The sequence below is a fragment of the Cygnus olor genome, chromosome 3 (genome assembly GCF_009769625.2).
Source record: "Cygnus olor isolate bCygOlo1 chromosome 3, bCygOlo1.pri.v2, whole genome shotgun sequence".
Lineage (NCBI taxonomy): Eukaryota > Metazoa > Chordata > Aves > Anseriformes > Anatidae > Cygnus > Cygnus olor.
In genome coordinates, this window is record NC_049171.1 from 110534077 (window position 1) to 110554113 (window position 20037).

Genomic DNA, 20037 nt, shown 5'->3' on the forward strand with positions numbered 1-20037 from the left:
AAAAAATGGTTTGGGGAAAAACGATTGTAAAAATTAATGGGTTTTCCAAACTGAACAAAAGGAATCATACAAAAGAACCTCGAGGGGTTGGGAAGGCTTCCTCGAAATGGCAGTCCCGTGACACTGGACAGCCCTGGAAGGTCTACAGGAAAATATATTTGGGATGGAGCCAGCATCCATGGAGGTTTGATGGCCATGAATAGGCCGTGGATAAGGAACCAAAGCTTTGCTGAGCAAAGAAGGGGTGACAGGAGTGGATACCTTCCAATCAAAAAGAAGGTTCGGGCGATGTTTTAAGAAATGTGGTCATTGAGGTGGCGGCCCCACGGGTTGTCCTCATTGACCCCAAGAGGCCAGATCCTGCCTGCAGCACCCCGGGCTTCTTGCCGGTGGTGCTGGAGCCAGGCTTGCTGCTGCTTTTCTGGATTTTCTATTTTAAGCCGCTTCCGTCAGAGGTGCGGAGTCGGAAGTTGCCATGCCGACCAGGAAATTTCAGGCCCTAAAATAGTCAAAACTTGCTCCTGCGGCGTGCAAGCGTGCGTATGCTTCCCGAGAGGGAGGCGAGGAGCGAGCTGGTCGGATGCAGCTTGGCGTCGGGAGGCTGTGAGCATCCTTCCTTCGCGGGGGAAAAACGACCCCCTCGAGAAAGCATGTGCAGGGACGGCTTCCCTGTAGGATCCCAGCAAATTAAAGCAATGGTGGGCAACAGAGAGCAGCAGGTCCTAATAATCACTCTAAAGCATTAAAAAAACCCTTATTATTCTTGGGTTTACTGTTATTCTCGCTGTTATAGAGATAGCCTGTGGAACCCAAGGAGGAATTGAGTCCTCAGCGTGAGACATGGAGAGCACTGGAAGGAAATTGGATGGTTTAGGAGGCAATGTGCATCTTTCAGGGAGGTGTTGAACCATGCTTGTGGGCTTCTTGGTCCACTATGATGTAAAGGATTTGCAGCTGTGTGCTGAGATACCCGAGGGCTGGACCGGTATATTTCCCCATGGAAATGCCCTTGCACAGCTTTCCAACCCAAATCGTCTGCTTCAGCTTTTCTCCCAGAGTGTGGCACCTCACTGTTCTCCGCTGCGTTTACTGCTGGCCTTTTTCTCAAATCCCATGGCTTGTTGGGGGTTGTCTGACCCTTAACCATGCCACACTTTACAACAGCATCCCATGGAAAGGATGCATACACAGCTGCCCTGTGTGAGCATGTGTACGTGTCACTCTTAATTCAATCCAAGTTGACCATAGATCCCTAAATGTGTGTTTTTTTCCTGTTTTTTTTTTTTTTTTTCTTAAAGTTATTTGAAACTGTGGTAGCCTATAGGAGGGAGCCGCTGAAGAGATGCCCGAGGCATCAAGCCTGTGACACAGAGCTGGTTCGGGGGCCATTTGGTCTCTCGTGCGTGCTCTGCTAAGGTTATTCCTCAGACTCGCAGAAGCATGAACGCAAAAGCTGCTTAGCCATCGCTGTATGAGGAGAAAATCAATTAGCTTCACATGCTCAGAGCCAGCCAATTCTCCTACCCTGAAGTGGGCTCAAGCAGCTCTGCAGCCACCAGAAACCAGACCCTGGGATGCTCCTCACTGTCACCAGCCTGGTTGGGGGCTCATTGAGCATTTGGACAAGGGGCAGGCTCACCTTTCACATCCTGGATTCTGCCTTTTTTTTATTCCCTCCTTCGCTGCTATTGTTTTCCCCCGCACGCCCCTCCAGCCAGTTGTGGCTCTGCGGTCCACGCTCACAAATGCAATTCTTCTGATGTATGAATATTTCACAACCGCTCCCTCCCCTGGAGACAGCGCCTGCCGAGGAAGCAGCCTCCGCGGGGATGGAAATCGTAGTGAATGACAATCTTAATGAAAGATCTCTTCTCCGAGGGCATCTCTGCGGAGGAGCACACACCATCCTGCGAGAGCTCGCTGCTCACCAAGGCACCAGGGCACGCCCCGCTCTCCGGTTTGGAAAAGACTTCTTGGTTTGTCTTTGGTGGGTGTACGGAGCAATGCCACTCCATCTTTTCCCAGGACACGGCATTTTATTGGTTCGGAGATGCCTTGGGATGCTCTGGTCTGAGCTCCTCGTAAGACAGGTGGAAATATCTTCCTTATCGTGGACATACGCATAGCCCCAAGCGTGGTGTGGTTCTTTGGGTCATTTCTTCCATCAGATAGTTCCCCCCATCACAACACACACGAGCAACCAATAATCCAAGTGCACATCAAATCCATACAAAATCAAGTGTCGCAAAAATGCACGCATGGGGCTGTGTGTCCACGTGGCTCCATATCTCCACCCCTCTTCCCCATGCCAGCCTCTCACCCATCCCTTCCACGTCTGAGAACACTGAGGGGGACTGCCACCTATGTGACACGTTTTCACTGTCACTTGCTCCAGATTTTTCCGCTGAGCACAGCCCCTGGCTACACACCGGATTTCTGTCGCCCATCCAAACTGGAATTATTCATGAGCATAAGCATCTCCAGTAGGACAACACAGCTGCCTTAGCCATCAGCATACGTATAGCTACGTGTAAATATCCCACTGCATGTATATAGCCGCCTTATAGATACCTTAGATATCTGATACCTGAATTACATGTTGCAGACACAGCTCTCCGAACAGCAAGCGTAGCACATGGCCGAGCAGGGCCAGGGTGCTGTCTGTCCCTCCGACAGTGGGTGGCACTATGTCACCAAAATAGCTCCGCTTCCACTGCTCCAATCTTCGCTTTTCATCTCGAAAGCAAGGTTTAGCGCAGGGGGATTCGCGCAGCCAGCTTCGGGCTGTCTCGAGGATGTTTTTCTAGGAAAATCAGAAGTGGTAAAGTTGCTCTGAAGGCTGAGCCTGCTTTGTGTTGTGCTCTTCTCAGCCTTTTGTTTGTTTTAAGGACCAAGAAGCATCAATTAGAAAAAGTTGGGATGGCTCCTACTTTGTTGTCCTATTGTCTTGTAAAACACAGTCTAATTGCTTGTCCACTTTTTGAGGGCTGTACTAATTTGTGACACTCTCTCTCCTACAAACAACTTTTAAAATACCTGTAGTGCCCGGGGCTCGGTGTTGTGGCTCAATCTTAATAACAAGAGATATGGAACTGGATTTACATCTGTTGCAATAATTTTCCTTTGCATTTCTCTTCTACTAGAGATGCAAGGGAGATAGTTGGGTCTGCCTTTCATCTGCTGTAGGACTTTCTTACAGGAGACTCGCCCTAATTAGCTCCCATTGCAAAACTTCTGCTAATGTGAACTGACCACGAATAAATAAAAATACAGGATCTCCTGGCATCTCAAAGCATCAACATGTTTCAAGGTGGCCCACGCACCAGAGCAGAAATAGTGTGCTGTATTGGGTATGTCCCAGAGCAGTTTCCAGTTTCGGTGAATCATTTCCAAGTGGTGCATTACACCAGGAGGTGTCAGTGTCTCCTGCCTCTGCTCTGGGTGCTTGTGAGAGGTTTAAGGTAGGAGCTGCTTAGGGTTCACGGGCAACCCAGTTTAGGTTTGCAGTGGTGCTCAGTTGAATGGAAAGTTGTCCCTGCTTTAAGGAACAGGACCAGCTTTCAAATCCATGGAGCAAACCACAAACACATAGAGGCGAGGAGGGGAATTAAACTTCTGTTTGCTTCTTCAAATAGGACAGGGTTACAGCCATTTGGGCAAGTCCTGCTTTTACCCTCAGTGAAAATGACCCTTAATGATGATGCTAGGAGCAAAACACTGTGTACTCACACATTATTCAGGCAGCCCAAATAATGTGGGACCCTGCTGCAGCCAGGGTAATGGAGGGGTTGTAAAAGAACAATACCTCATCTCCCTAGAGGGCTTTTTATCCAAGGGTCCTCTGCTCTTTGACACATCTTGCCCAGTTCAAGTTCCCTGAGGCAGATAAAGGTCTGAGCAAGGAAACTGGAGCACAAACAGGGGACAGGCTGTGCCCAGCCTGGCACGCTGGCTGTGTGGATACCGCCATCAGCAAGGATGTAAGTCATGCCTGGGAAACAGAAAGCAAACAAAGTGAGTCTGTGAGCTGCAAATGCTCAATGTCACACGACGGGGTCTGCACTAGCCTGGGCAAACAAGGGTTTGTGGTGGCCCTGCCTGTAATGGTGACGTGGGACCAGGCTTCCCTTGGCAGATACAGTGTCCCTGGGACCACAGAAACCTCACGTTTACCCTAGGGTGATGCAGGAGCTATTTGTTCTTCTAGAAGATGTTTGGAAAAATTTTATGGGAGAATGACCAAAAGATGTGGCCATGCCAGTGTTTGCCCTGCTCTTCTTTATTTTAAAGCAAACAACTCTGTGGATTTTATGCCAGCTCTTTATATTCTCTGGTCTGCATAAATCCGCCCAGCTTCAGAGACCAGTGGGTGCACGTTCGCTCACGCTAGCTAGGGGCTGGCTCGGTCTGCTTGCTGGCAGCGATGCCATATGCCTCCTTGTAGCTCCAGCTAGGTTCGTTTTACTGGGACCAGATGGGGCAACAAGGGGCTCTTGTCCCAGGGGAGATTTCTGGGTGTGAGAAAACACCAGTTTCCCTGAGACACGCTGCTTTTATGCATCCCAGCATTGCAACATCAGCCTCTGTGCTCCCTTCTGTGGAGGCCCTGGGGCACAGGGGTATGAAAACCATGCAGGCTGGACCTTCACCCTCTTCTGCACAGCATCTGCTCTGCTTGGGTGAACGGTGCTCAACTGCAAGGGAGTGCCAAGTGGCAACGTCCACTTCCATGGGATTTGCTATCAGAATGGTGCGGTTTTTATATTTGCTGGTAGAAAAGCCAAACTCTGCCCTTGCGGTGAAATCTGTGAGGTTTTATGGAAAATGAAGCAAGGAAACTGTGGCTCTGTCACATGTGTTGGAGCTTGGGAGCCAGTTTCTCCTAAGATCAGCCTCACCACTCCCCATCTTTCTTCCTCTAACAGGAGCAGCAGGCTCACTGCCCCACCGTCCCTTTCCCCATATGCCCTACTTGCCACCTTTTGGGTGGCAACATTAAATTCTGCCTCTGCAGCTGCACAACATCAAGCTTTGCCCAGACTCGTGCCTGTCCAGCGCCCACACAGGCTGCAAGGCTCAGAAATCCCCAAGGCTGAAGCCCTTGGCTCAGACCCATCCACCTGGCTTTTCTGCCCATCCACCGCCCCTCTTCATGCCAAGTGTGGACATTAAGTTTAACATGCAGGAGTCACAGCCCTGGCCCAAAGGACCATCCTCAAGATGCCCTTCGTTAAATGATTTCTGCCAGAGTCATTTAATGACAAGTGCTTTGCCCGGGCTGCATGGCACATGTTTTTTTCTGAGCTGGATGCCTCGGTGGGACTGGCTGGAGGTCTCGCCCACAAGCCAGAGGCTCTCAGGAGAGGCTTTGGCTTTTCTCAAATTAGGCTGTTTCTGACTCACAGCCTTGTGCCTTGCTTTCAGATTGGGCAGAGAGATAGAGGAAGGATGGGTAAGGAGGCAGCCTGGTGCAGGTTTCATCCCAGGCTCTGCAAATTGCTTTAGTTAAATTGGAGATGTTGTTAGTGGTCTTTTGCCAGGCAGCTCATGCCTGCTCTTCAGTTAACCCTTCCCTGGGAGCAGAAAATGAGAGGACTTCGTTTCCTCACCAGGACTGAAGCAGAGTGCTAGAGAGGTGAAATTTCTTGTGTGTTGTGGGGTCCTGACAGTCAGGATGAGAGCAAGCAACTCGTATGGGATGCTGTGATGGCTCTACGTGCATCTGGGGGTCCTCCTGGTTTGTCCAGAAATGTTTCACCAAAATCTGAAACATTTCCACTAGCCTTTCCATCTGCAGGAAGCTCTGCATGAAGAAGCCAGCTGCAGAGAGGGCTTAGGAAGGAGCCAGCAACAAGAAATTTGGTAAAACTGTCCCACTCCCCATCATGCCGGCTACTTAGTTGACAAAGTAGGCTATAAGCTCCCAGAAAATTATTTCTGAATATGCACAAAGCTAAAAGGCAGCTGCTGTCTTCCTGCTGGCTAGAAGAGAACCAAGACTACAGCTAGATACCGGATGGCAACAGTTCGTTAGAGACTTGGATTTCACTGAAACTATTTAGAAATAAAAGTTGCATTTGCTTCTAACGTGATGACAAGTGCATCAGGACAAGCTGCTAAGATTTTTATTTATTTTTTCACTTTTCAAATTGATTTATCTTGTGTTAATTAAATTCTAGTCATATATTTAGGAATCCCCCTATTGCCCTTAAGAATTGCTTTCCACAGAGCCCCAGCCCTGGGGAGCGGCTCGGGGTCAGAATATTTCCCTGGTTAGAGTCGGAGCCGTGCACCCTAAGCATGCATGTATCCTCACATTAACCAACACATCCCATCGTGTTTATCCAGTCCAGTTTCTTGTGAAATACTCCTACCAGATTCTGTGTGTTTTCAGCCCAATTGCTCTGAATGCAATTATCTGATCTTGCTAAAACTGTTTAAATGCGATTAGCCAATATAATTATCCAATAATAGAGCTGGTCCAAAAATTAAAGTAGCAGAAAGAAGAGGGGGAAAAAAAAAGAAAGCTGAGGCATTTGCAACATATTTTTTTGGATTATTTTTCCTATTTGACAGTATGGAGAAAAAAACCTCTGAAGCAAGAAGATTGTTTTCCTTGTGAAAAAAAAAAAAAAAACATACAAAAAAACACTATTTCTGCCATATCATCAGAATTCATTCCCCGAAAACAGCTTTCTTTCTGAAAATGCTGACCCAGGGAAGATTTTCTGCCATTTTCCATGTGCTCCTCTTTATTCACCTGAAGGCACACGGGAGATGGTGTGGCTTTGTTCCACATGAGTGGAATCAACAGTGATCAATGTCCCGCGGAGAAAAATGTGTCCAGAACCTGCTGGAACTGGCTGGTGGTGCTCTCCTGCCCCGGTGATCCGCCTCGTGCTCCTGGGGCAATCGTTTGGGGGTGAAAAGGGAGCCTTGCTCCAGGTCTGCGGTCAGGCGCTGCGCCGCAAGCAGCAGCATCTCGAAGGTTTGCATCCTGCTTTACTCAAAATAATCCCTCCAAGAACACCCCGTGGTCAGTGCCTCGGTTTTCACCGAGAGGACCTGAGGTTGAGCACTACTGAACATCTCAGTCCCTTCATTTGAGTTTGGTTCTTGGCCATTTTCTTCACCTTGTGAGCAGGCACATTCAACCTCAGAGGCATCAAAGCACCACGACTCTCCCAGCTCAGGAAAGGAGGTTAGAAGCCAGCTGAACAAGTCGAGGCTTACTGCTGTGCATTCACTCTTCATTCTTCATTTGGCTAATTAAGCAAGAAACCCGGGTCGTAAATTAATATGATTAAAACAAATGAAGCAGTGTAGAGTACACCCTTAACTGTGCAGATCATAGGTCACTCCAAAGTACTTGTTTGCTTAGCCCACTCTGGACAAAGTCCTTGTAGATTTTGAACATTTAATTGTCGACTCTTCATTTTTTACAGTTCATTGCTTGCAAGCCTCCCGAGGGCCAAACCCTGCCCCATCCTGCCCCAAGGGGGAATGAACTGAATCAACAAGAGCGATGTGCGTGCTGCCGAGGGTGGGACACGGCTGTGCCCACTCTGCACTTTGGATGGAGCAGAAGCAGCGGTGATTCACCACAGAGGAACTTCCTACCTCGCAAGACCCATGTTACCGACCTCCTGTCCCCTTCAGCTTCACGCCTTCAGCACAGGCTGGGTCTTGCAATTTGCCCTGAACCTCTCTCTGTCTCCAGCTGGGGGCAAGGCCAGTGTCTGTTCCCACGGCTGGTGGCCGTGGTTTGTCCCCCTGCAGGTCCGGGGGCTGCTCCCCTTTCCTTCTGCTCAGTACCAGCTCATTGGGCACCATGCTCTGGTATACCAGCCAGCCACCACTTCCATCATTTCTTGCAGTGCTGGAAGTATCTGAGTGCTCCCTGCGTGGCCCCGTGGAGGAGAACTGATAAGAACTGAATCACTTAAGTTTGGGGAGAGAAGTCAGGGAGACCAAAGCGACCTGCAATCCCGTCCCCTTCAGCCACAAATACCCCGGCCACGCTGGGAGGAAAGCACTGTGAGGGTGTTGCAGGCACATCTCCGACCCCTTCGTTAGCTGGGCCCAGCTGCCCGTCTCCTTTCCTGCCTCGTTAGGAGCTCTGGCCCCTGCACAGGTAAGCCAGAATTCAGGGTGGATGCAGGGAAGGGCAAACCACCAAACACCAGTGTTTTTCTGCGCCCCAAGGGTGTGGGTGAGACCATGCATCTGCTGGTTTGAGGTGGATATTGTTACTGGAATATGGGATTCCTTTCGGATTAAGCATCATGCAGCGCTCACAAGGCTCCACTTAGCTGACATGTCTGAGCTCTGCCTGAAAATCTGATTTCTCATTCATTACTTCTAAAGCTGTGTTTGTTTCTGCTTTCTTTTTTTGATTCTTTTTATCCCGGCCGGTTGTAACATGCACATCCCTGTTATGTTCTTTAGATGTACTGCTCTGTTTTTACTTGAACTAAATATTTCTTTGTGTTCTTTTCTCTCCTTCTCCCAGTACTGGCCCTTTCCCCGAATTCCTGGCACAGGCTGTTTGTTTTCTATGGTTTTGCTTCAGCTGAGCTTGGTTATTGAATGTCCTCTCTTCTTTCCAGAGAGACTCCTGATCCAGACCCTAGGCTGGTTTTCCAACACATTAAGTTTCCATGTCTTTCCTCTCCTCCACTTTGACAAGATCCAGTTTTATCCTTCAAAAAAGTTGCAGTAACCTTTTACATCTCTTCTTCTGTCCCAATTTCTAAGGATGCAAGGTGCTTTCAGTGGTGGTGTGTGTGGTACATATATGTCTTTCTCTCTACCTGCTGCTTCTTTCTTAGCTTGAAGCCATTGGCCAACATTAATGGAGATGGACAGAGAGTTGGAGGGCTAAAAGACTTCAGGTCTGTGAATATGTGTGAATGAGCAGGCAAGGAAGATGTTCTGTGTTTTCTAACTGAAGGGCAGGAGAGGTATGTTTCTAAATATTATGGCTGTGGGGGAAAAAGCTCAGAAATACGACCCACGGGCTTCAGATCCAAAGGTAAATGAAGAACGTTTTTTCTTTTAAACCCCACGCTTCTAAACTATAAAGTCTCATGATTTTGGAGGGGACAGAGTCATGGCTTTTAAGCAGTTGGCTATGAAAGCAGTGATGTTGGAGTCTCCTGGCAGTCAAGAGTAGTCAACAGACCATCACCACCCCACGGGTGGTGATCACCACCCCTCTTCACCTCCTTATCTGTGCTGGTGCCTTGCCAAGCTGTTCCCAGTGGCAGGAGAGCGGCGCTTCCAGTCTGGAGCTCTGCTATTGCCTCCTCATCCATGGTACAGACCCAGGGAGAGGACATCACGGGACAAAGCGTATCAAAGAGCTGGATGGACTGGGTAACCTTGGGCAAGTCACTTTACCTCCCCGTGACTCGACTTCTCTTCTCACCCCGCAGAAACTCCTGAAGGCAGGAATTTTCTCCATTGCTGTTTGTGCAGCACCTACCCCTACAGGTTGTGCCTTGCTTTTAGTAATAGTTGTGAGCACAGCAATCTCCTTCAAGGGCCACAGGATCAGCATCACCATAGAGAGCAAAGAGAGAGCCTGTAGGAGGCATTTCTCGGGGATTTTGTTCCTTGGATGGGTGCCCCTTGGCTAGGATTTGTCTGGCAGGCACTTTTCCCAAATGGCTCCAAGGAGATGAAAACGGAGGTGGGGAAAAGGAAGGGAATAGAAGAGCGGGAGAAGAAGGAAGGCAGAAAGCAAAAGATGGCTCTCTCATCGGTCAGAACAGGTAGCTGCGGACTCGAGGTGAAATATTCCCGTCTGAAGACTGGAAAGCTTTCCCAGTCCCAGCCTCCTGTGTGCACAGACCCCACACAAGCAGCCAGCATGAATTAGGACATCACTGCCTGCTGCTGAGGAGCACAGAAGAAAACTGCCACGTTTGCTTCCTCTGGGAGTTCAAGTCACTCCCTTTAACGTCCAAAAGCTCAAGAAGAGCTTGTCCAGGGTGTGCATTCGCTCTCCTTCCCGACCAGATCTGGCCCTGCTAGGGGTGTTTTACCTATGGTTCCCACACGAAGAAACACCCTTTGCTGTAACGCAGCTTCTCCCTCCCTGCAGACAGCTATTTACAGGATTTCAATGGGTAGGTCTGAAATGACTCCATGTCCAGAATCACCACTGCCAAAGGAAGGAGACGGGGCGCTTTGCAAAGGCCTTAATAATCTTCCTGTTGCTCTGGCTGGCAGCTTTCGGCATGGGTCCCACATTCTTCAGTAGCCCTTTCCTTAGCAATGAATAGGCTTTTAGTGCACTCTCATAATGGTTGCTTTTCCTGTGGCACTCGGAAAAAGCTTTCAGCCCGCTCCTGCTGCTGCCCCCACTGCCTCACCGTGTCCACCAGCAACATGTGGTGGCTCTGCTCAACGTATCCTCTGCTGCTAATGGAGCCGCTCATTCATTTTTCTCAAAGCTCCTTTGCAAGCTTGGGGTTACAAGGCAGAGGTTGGACCTCCTCACCCCCCCCGAGACGCACAACTAATGCCCCACGAGTCAGCAGGACCAGGGGGCTTCAGCCCGGGGCATGGGCCTGCGCTGTGCCAGAGACTGAACTCACACTCCCTGATGCAGGAAGTCTCAGCTCTAATTTAAGGCAGGTGATATGCTTCTTCTGCCTTGTTTTCCTCTCCCTATGTCCCAGTAGGGCTGATACTCTAAAATCCGCACTGACCGACTCTTAAACAGCCACAGTAGTGTGTAATATACTCTGCGTGGGTTTGCTGTTGGCTTTTTTTCTTCTGGATTTGATAATGATGCTATTTAACTAGAGAGTCCAACTTGCTTTAATGCAGGTTAGTAAAAGAGCCTTTTGACATCCCAGCAATTCTCCCAGATGCCCACATTAGCCAGTATCCTAGACAGCTTTGAAAATGGAATGATAGATAATATAAGCTCAGATTCTCAAAGACTTTGAGATCAATGAGAATTACAACCCACATTAGGTGCCCGTACAGATCTGGCTAAGAAACACTTCTGACACTGTGGACTTTAGGACCAAAAAGCTCATTTCCCATGATGCAAATGTGATGGGAGGATAGGGAGAGAGCAGCAATGCAACACACAGCTGCGACTTCTCAACCATTTGAAGTTATTTTCACTCTAACCTGCAGTCATATCACATGAGTTGCTGTGTTTCCTTTTTCTCTTATATTTGGCTTTTTGATTTCGCTGCCCAGGAAAACAGCATGTGTTTGCCATTTACCCTATTCATGTGTCACTTCCCAAATTTCCTCTGATTCCTATGTATCTTTTCAGTTTAAAAGGGAAAATTGACATCTCTCTTCTCTCTTTGCTTCTCACTTGGAGAACACAGGGCTGAGTTTCCCTGCTAGTAGGCAGTTAAAGGGTGCACAGGGGGGTTCTGCAGCCATAGCCACAGACTCTCACAGGGAGGAAAGCAGGGTTTCGTTCTGTTGGTACAGACTTCTGCTGATATAAGTACACCGGGACCTCAGCTCAGGGACATGGCACCTAGGAGGTGAAGATGTTGCACCTGAATGGTGCTGGAACCTGTTCTGATGGGACCAAGACGGCTCTGTGGTGACATGAGCAGCAGGGACTAAAGCAAGCAGGAGGACCTCACAAATGGGTTGGAAAATTGCATCTCCTGCGCCTAAGTGTCAAACTCCCTTTGTTACAAAGGGAGCAAGTTTACCAGGGGACTGAAAGACAGAGGCAAAGAAGCTGTAACATTTCGCTAAATATATATTCCACGGCTGTAGCAAACATGGTAAGATTTCGAGGTTTGATACTTCTCATGGGTGGTTAATACACCCACCTGGTGAATCAACCAAGCCAGAACACATTGCTGGCCAGGTGCCTGCATCTGTAGGTAAGATGCAGTCCTGGTAGCTCCCCATCTCTTGTTCTCTGGTTTGAAAGACGTTTATACAGTCCTGGGGTCTTGCCATAAACAACCAAGTACTTATCTTCAACAGCCTCTGCTTCTTTATACCAGCCAGGTGTAAACCTAATTTTTCAGGGAGGACGAGAAGGCTCTACTCCAACCCCTGACAGAAATGTTATTTCGGATGCTGACGAAGAAGGGGTGTAGTTGTTATAGCAACATCACTTCTGGCAATCTCAGGCAAAGCAGTGCTAGGCTAAAGCAGTCTGCAAAATGGAAATGCCTGCTTAGCCTCGGCACTTTTACTCCTGCTACAGCAGTGCAGCAACACCAACATGCACCGAGAACTTGCTCTTTGCTCTTGTCTGGTTACTTTTCTGCTTAATTCATGCATAGCCATCAGGGGCCTTGTAGCTACTGGTGGTGGCTGAGTCAGGGGCTTGGCAGCAGTGCACTCGCAGAGTTACTGATGAAGTGCAGCTGGAAGTAGGGGAACAACATCTGTGGCTGTAAGGGGCTGCCTTCGTTAGCTCCTGCCCGCTGCCTCGGCAGTAATGGGCCAGGGAGAGAGGAGTTTCCACCGATTGTAAATGCACGCCGTGCTCTTGTGCTCTCATCTCAAGGAGTACAGAAGAGCCAGGAAAGGTGCAGAGGGTGACAAAAGCACACAGTGAGCTCTGTAGGGTTTCTCTTTAGTCTGGAAAAGAGACAACTGAGGGTTCAAAACAAACAAACAAAGAACCCTAGTGCATGAATTCACAGGAGAACAATGCATGGAAGGCTTTTAAATCCAAAGGACTCAGCCGCCATCATGGGGAACACCTGAGCTGCAGGTTGTTGGACACGTGGAAAGTATTCTTAGAAGATACCACATGTTCTTGCCTTGCTTTTGTATTTTTCTTTTCTGCTGCTCTTTACTCTGCTGTGCAGTCTGAGCCTGTGGTTATTTTTCAGAGACTTGTTTGGACCACGAACAGCCCCTTGGTGTGGCCACCGTCACAATCCCACAGCAAGCTGGGTGCATGGGAAGATGTTCTCCAGTGGGCAAAGGGCAGCTGCACAGCGGCACATGTCTTCTGGTGTCAGCCTTACTGCTCCCATTCACTGTCATCCTGGTCTGCTGTCACTCGTCATCAGGGAAACTATTCACTGTCATACCATAGCAGGGATAAAATATGTAAGAACAGATATTCCCTGTGCTGCTCTGAGTAACTGAATCACAACTGGTGTTCAGAAATTACTCTTTTTTTTTTCTTTCCGTAGGGTAGATTTTTATAGCATATTCCTTACAGCTGGTGTAAATCAAGGAGTGTTTTGATCCTGAATGCCGGGGAAAGCCTCAGCTGCCCAGCCTACCAGCCTCTTACCTCCAAGCACAGGAGAAACCATCAGCACTTCCACTTCCACCACTCACCAGCTCTTCATTCAACCACGTTTCCCCTAGATGAAAGGCTACCTCTGATCATTTCCCTTTCTTCTCAAGTAGCAAAGCTTCCCTGTGAGAGATCACACAGCTCGTTTTCAGATCAGACCTGCTTGTTTTGAAAAGCTTGACCCTGCATTTCCCAGTGAGCTAGAAGTGACGTCCCCTCCTATGACAGGATGTCACGCGTCCAAGTCCTGAACAGCTGTGCTTGTTCTTGCTCTTTTTTTCCTGCCCTTCTCCCTCTTTACCCTCAAAAAACAACCTGATGGAGACCCTACGAAGGAGGAAATGCCATTATGAGTTGAGAACCTTCTTTTTCAGCACATGGAGATTTATTTTTCTTCATGTTTGTAAACTCTGTTATATTTAGGCCTCGAAACCATTCTGATTTTGAAGAAGTAGACAACACACACAGTTTTAAATTTATTCCTGGTTCAATACAACTTTGTTTCCAAAGCCACTCAAAGGAGCCTTACAGTAAACAAGGTCATGTGTGTGGGAGGGTATTATTCTATATTTTTTATTTAATTGTTGGTAAAACTGCATGTGCCTTTGGAGAATAAAGTTAAATATTTACCCCAGATCAACCATCCCTGTCTGCAGAGTTTATGTTTTGTTGGAGTTTGGGCACACAAGCGGTATTTGCAAAATTCCCTGCCTGCCTCTGCTATTATAAAATATGCACACAAAGACCTATTTTCTTTCACACTCAGAATATTTTCAGTCAGGCATGAGAACATACACGGCCTGGAAAGACGGCGAATCCAGATGTGACAGTATGATAGGATTATGTCTGGGACTGGCTTATTTCGGGTGCTGGCCAGGAATCTCTATGAGGAATAGTCTTGGGACTTGTTTCTGTGATTTCAGATGTCTCAAAATCAGGTTTAGTCAGATGGTACAGGTTGCTTCGTGCAGGTGGCTGGACCCTGCAGTCGGCCAGCGGTGAGGTGAGCATGATGGTGGTACCTCCAGCACACTTCTCCTTCCTGCCAGAGGCCGGCAGGGAGCATTTCTGTGATGTGGCTGGAGTCTGTCCAAATCGCTTGGCATCCCAGGCCCAACAAAGTCTTCTTGCCAAGCTAAAGTCTGCATACCGAGGCAGTACTCTAGGCCTTCCTGCCTCAGCCGGTGTGATGCAGCTCCTCTGAGGACTTCATTTTGCCTTGTGGAAAACAAGCTCTCTCCCACATGCTTTTCATGCCTTCTCCTCAGGAAACAAGGCCACTCTGTAATATGGCCCCTTGGGACACTGCAAGCTGCCCAGAACATCTCAGCTGAGATGTTTTGGAGCACCTTTATTCAAACTTCAATTGAAAAACAAAAATATACAACCAAACCCTTCCTGCCCTCTTCCCTTTCATCTCACTCCTTTCTCCACCCACTGTGACTTTCATGCGTCAGTCTTCGAACTACTTCAAATTAAAGCAGTCACAGGAAATGGGCAGATGATCTATTTCTAAACCTACAGAGGCACATTCATGTTAGGTCTCAGAAGAACAGAGGCTAAACAGCAACCAGATCTCTGCAGAAGAAAATTTCTCTCACCCAAGGAAGCTCCTGAAAGCTGCAAAAGAACTTGCTGGTTGTATGAAAAGGGTGATACCTACCAGCAGGAGGAAAGAAGGAAGCAGAGGTGGCATGACTAGTGTTTGCTGTATACAATTGGTAAGAGGTTTTGTAGGAAATATGGTCCAAGGGCTGCCCTAATCTGTGTCAAGAGGGCATGAATCAAGAGTGAGACTCAAGACGCTGAAAACAACCCTTCCTCTTCTTTCATCTGATTCCTCCCTTAGCAAAGAAACTCAAATACGATTTCTTTTAGACATTTTGTTGACCTTGCTCAGGTAAAAAGTTTCTTCTCTGGGAAACCTAGGGGTGTAGCAATCACTGCTTCACTTCATGTACTTTGCTCTTTCAAAAGTATCTGTTACATACAGTGCATTGTGTGTGTGCTTTGTGGTAGTATATAATGACACCTAACATATTCAGTAGGACAGACAGATTCTGTGTACTAAATCCATGGAAATGCAGGGTGGATTCCACTTTTTTCCATCCCCAGAAACAAAATCACAAAGCAGAACCTGGCTTTCATACCTTCATTTATGGCTGAGATGTGCAGCACTGTGACGTTAGCAGTCAGATGTGACTTTTTGCAGATAACACAGCTCTTGCCCTCCAGGGGCTTGATTTTACACAGAGGCCACCATGAAGCTCAGAGCTAGCTCCAGATGTGGATGTCCTTGGAGCCCAAAGTACACCTGAATTTTAGAGGCCAGGCCAGGAAAAAAAAAAAAAAAAAGGATGCAGCTCAGAAGCCAGCTTAAATCTGCTCTGAGGAAAAATAGCTTGAGTGTGTAAGGTGGAATGAAGGTAATGTATACAGAAGTCACACCGGGAGGTAAATAATGATTTTCTGCAGTATTGTTGTACAGTCTTTTTTATGGTGACACCTGCATTGTGAGTTGGGGGTTCACCTGACAGAAAATAACTGAAAGCTGGATATCCTAAGCTAATCATCTAGGTCTTCTCTACATGCAGTGGAGTGTGCTTGATACCCCCATGGGAATTTCATCTCATCTGCCTCTCTTAGATGGGGGTGACCTTACCTGTATCTCTGTTGACTATGGAAAAAACAAGATTTGCCTAGATTAGAAATTAAACTTCTAGGTAAATTAGTTAAATTACATAACTCCCATCCTAAGTGTCCATCCCACTGGTTTTCAGCAAAATCATGGTAAACATTAATAATGGGAATGGACGAGCAGTAGGAAAAAGGAATTGGAAATCTTTCCTCAGAGGTTTTTGTCTGAGGAAGTTTCTGTATTAACTTCCCTAAAAAAAGTAGGACTTTTTTTGGAGAGAAATGGCTCAAAATAAGTCCTGTACTCTGCTTGCTTGGTGCTGAAAAATAGAGGGGAAGGACCTGATTCCACTACAGTTGTCAGGGTTTTTTCATTCCCTTCACTGAGGCTGAAATTTCAAATACCCACCATGAAAAAGAGGTATCAAACAGAATTTGACTGAAAATCAGCAGGACCTCTTCATTCCTGGGGCAGCAGTGAAAACTATGTTTGCTCTCTCCTCTTTCAAAGCAAAAGGAAATTTGGTTTCATTTAAAAGGAACAGTTTGATTATCTGTTTGTTTTTGCCTGCTTATGATCTCTCTGATGTTTTCTGGAGGAAGGACTCTAGCCTGGTGCAGGTGAAAGCCAAGACAAAACCAAAATCTTAAAGTTGCAATAGGGGAAGTCAAAAACCCTAATTTAGAAGCACCATGGGAGTGGACATTGGAAACATGCAGGCTCATTCACTGGAAAGCTACCAAGATCTACAAGTGCTGAAATGAAAACATGACACAACAGATCAGTCAACACTTCCTACTGAATAAATCAGCAGGCTTCAATGTTAATTGCTGCAGCCATCCATGAACTCTCACAGGGTGCAGAAAAACAGTTAGTTCTGCCTAGAACTTTTTTTGGGATGATGGTCATTCATATGGTTCACCAGAAGAAATATTAAGAGTAGTATAACTGTTTGGAATGGTGTTTGGATCAAAAAAATGAAGAGAAGAAAATGGAGAGAATACTGGAAACCTGAAACCTCATAAGGTCATGACGAGGAAGCTTGACACAGGCATCCCTACGTTGGGGTGTTCTTCCCAAAGGGAAGACTGACCAGCCTTAGCACAGGTTGAAAAACATGCAGTGGGATCTAGGATTTTGGGTTGAGGGTGTGCTCCTGCGGGTCAACCGGCTGTTCTCCTGACACTGCTCTGAGCAAAGCCAACCATGCACGACCATGGAGAGATTGACTGATAATGTGGAAAAGGCCCGATTTTAATTCTTGCACTTGCCTTATACACTGTGCTGCTATCCATGAGTTTTCCGATTTCATATGTTCTTCTTGCTCACGCATCCCTGAATTTCTCCCCTAGGTTTTCAGTCTGCATATGGGAACACACCATTTGCGTATTATTAAAGTAATCCATGAAAATTACTAATTAATTAATGCATGATATTAATGAGTATTATTAAAGTCAATAGGATTTTTGCCACAGCCAAGGGCAGAAGAGGAGTAACATTTTGTTTTTTTTCCATTGGACTTTACAGTGCAGCAGGGAGTAGGCACATGAGGACAATTTTCAGTGGTCTTGTGGGTACAGTAAGTCACAGTGGGCTTAGAATGCAATGAGTGAAATCATCAAGAAACGCTTTGTAACAGTAATGGTGGGGTTTCCGTAAGGGATGGATTAGAGAGTCTGTGGCATCTGCATCACTAGAAGTCTAAAACCAGGTGAGACCAGCATTTGTTATGATGGGTGTAAGGAGAATTAATTTTCTGCTAGGGTAGGAAGTGGACTGGATATGTCTCTAATAAACTTAATCTTCTATCTCTATAATAAAAAATAGTGCAACCTTTGCAAAAAGACAGGTTAAACCTCTCTGTTCAGGGCCTCAAGTACATATTTGAGGTCTGCATGGGAATAGGTCAAAAACACATTTCCAGTTTGCAATGCCCTGTAAATAGGTTGTATCTTTAAATAAATTTAAGTAAAATTTAAATTAAATTTTTAATTTAAATTACTTAAATTAAATTTAAGTAAATAGCTTATATCTTTAAAAAAAAAACAGTTTTAAAGCACCCACGTATCTTTTCACTTCTTTTTGAAATAGGTGGAATTGAATGTCTTTGAAAGTGTCTGCAGATGCTTACTTTCCTGTTTAGTCCTCTTAATTCTCCCTCATAGTTCCACAAATCAAGTGTTCCTTAAAAGTTATCAGGAAAAAAAGAAAATCAAGAAAAATATACCTGGTACCTTGAGTCACATGTGTGAACAAGCTGCAAGTCAAGACTGCATTGAGCTCTGAGGCAGGTGGTGGTGGACACAGTTGTGGTGACAATTCCCAGGAGCTCCAGCCACAAGGTAAGGATCTTTAGGTCTATCCATGAGGCTGGAAAGTAGAAAAGACTCTCATTAAATCAGGATTATGGCCCCATCACACCCTGTCAGCCTGCTTAATTACTCTGGGCTACTCAAAAAGCAAATGTGCTGCTGGCTATTTTTACAGCGCGTTTTCTGCTAGGCTGTGTTTTGCTGATGTCAAGGAAATTAACTGAAACAAAGCCTCTTTCCAAATCTGGGGGCAAGTGTGTGCTATGGAGGCACTATGGGTAGATATGGAGGGGCCAGTGTGAGCCCTGGGACACTGAGGGAATGGTATGAGCCGTGGGGACAGTGAGGGGGACACCAAGGAGGACACTGAGGGGACATGTGAGAGCTGTGGGGATGATGAAGGGAGATGTGTGCTGTGGGGACACTGAGGGGGCACGTGTGTGTGTTGTGGGGACATTGAGGAGACACTGAGGGAACATGTGAGAGCTGTGGGGACAATAAAGGGAGATGTGTGTTCTGTGGTGTCACTGTGGGACACTCTATGGGGACACTAAAGGGGACATGTGAGATCTGTGGGGACAATGAAGGGAGTGTGCACTGTGGGGACACTGAGAGACACTCTAAGGGAGACACTAAGGTGACGTATGTGAGCTGTGGGGCCACCAAAGGGATCACAGAGGGGAAATGCGAGAGCTGTGGGGACACAGGGTGACACTGAAGGGACCTGTGACTACTATGGGGACATTAACGGGTCTTGTGAGAGCCATGGGGACACTGAGGGGACATATGTGAGCTGTGGGGCCCCCAAGGGGGACACAGAGTTGACATGAAAGCTGTGGGGACACTGAGGGAACACGTGTGCACTGTGTGGACACTAAGGGGCCCTCTGAGGAGGACACTATAGGGACCTGTGATTACCGTGGGGACACTGAAGGGTCATTTGAGAGCTGTGAGGACACCGAGGGGACATATGCGAGCTGTGGGGCCCCCAAGGGGGACACCGGGGGGCCATGTGAGAGCCGTTGGGGCACTGAGGGCCCACGTGCGCGCGGCGGGGACACCGCTCGGGGGGCGCGGAGGGGCCGTGCGCGTCCCTCGGCCAGCCATGGCGCTGAGGGGCCGGGCAGCGGCAGGCAAACGGCTGCGGCGGCGCGGGCTGGGGTCGCTCCGACCCGCTCCCTTCCGCGCCGTCCCGTTCCGGGCCGCGCCGGGGCAGCACCGCCCCTCGGCCGCCGGGTCCCTCCCTCCTCCGGGGCGGGCGGGTAGCGAGAGGCGGGCGGCTAGCGGGACGCAGGCAGCGAGCGAGCACGGAGCGAGCCGCCAGCAGCATGGAGCCGGCGGGCAGCATGGAGAAGGGGGACGGCGGGGAGAAGGCGGGCAACGGCCACGCGGAGGGCGCTGAGGAAGGCGGCGGCGGAGGAGGAGGGCGGCTGCGGGGCTGCCGGGGCTTCCTGCGGCGCAACGCGCTGGTGGTGCTGACCGTGTCGGGGGTGGTGGCCGGCGTGGCGCTGGGCGCCGCGGTGCGGGGAGCGGCGCTGAGCCCGGCGCAGGTGGCTTACCTGGCCTTCCCCGGGGAGCTGCTGCTGCGCATGCTGCGCATGGTCATCCTGCCGCTGGTGGTCTGCAGCCTGGTGTCGGGCGCCGCCAGCCTCGACACGCGCTCCCTCGGCCGCCTGGGAGGCATCGCCGTCGCCTACTTCTTAGGCACCACGCTGCTGGCCTCCGGCCTCGCCGTCGCCCTCGGCTTCATCATCCGCCCCGGCGCCGGGGCATCCGCCCTCAACACGCCCGGCTTGGGGCTGCCGGGCGCTGCGCCCCCC

At 48.4% G+C, this 20037-nt stretch overlaps 1 protein-coding gene and 1 long non-coding RNA gene across 4 annotated transcripts in view; one reads left to right on the forward strand and one right to left on the reverse strand.

Annotated features, from left to right (window-relative positions):
* Nucleotides 1-106: 106 nt before the first annotated feature.
* Nucleotides 107-19915, reverse strand: LOC121068121. 3 transcript variants are annotated; one of them, XR_005818614.1, is made up of 5 exons: nt 19777-19915; nt 18133-18275; nt 15418-15581; nt 3806-3991; nt 107-2803 (listed from the first exon to the last, which is right to left on the reverse strand). It is a non-coding gene; the product is annotated as an uncharacterized LOC121068121 (long non-coding RNA). The 3 variants fall into 3 exon arrangements; XR_005818613.1 differs by lacking the exons at nt 107-2803; nt 3806-3991 and having other exon boundaries at nt 13631-15581; nt 18140-18275; XR_005818612.1 differs by lacking the exons at nt 107-2803; nt 3806-3991 and having other exon boundaries at nt 13631-15581.
* Nucleotides 19452-20037, forward strand: part of SLC1A4 (solute carrier family 1 member 4) — a 29115-nt gene continuing 28529 nt past the window's right edge. The window contains 1 exon segment of the mRNA XM_040553149.1: nt 19452-20036. Within this exon segment, the coding sequence (XP_040409083.1) occupies nt 19546-20036 (491 nt within the window). The 5' untranslated portion in view covers nt 19452-19545.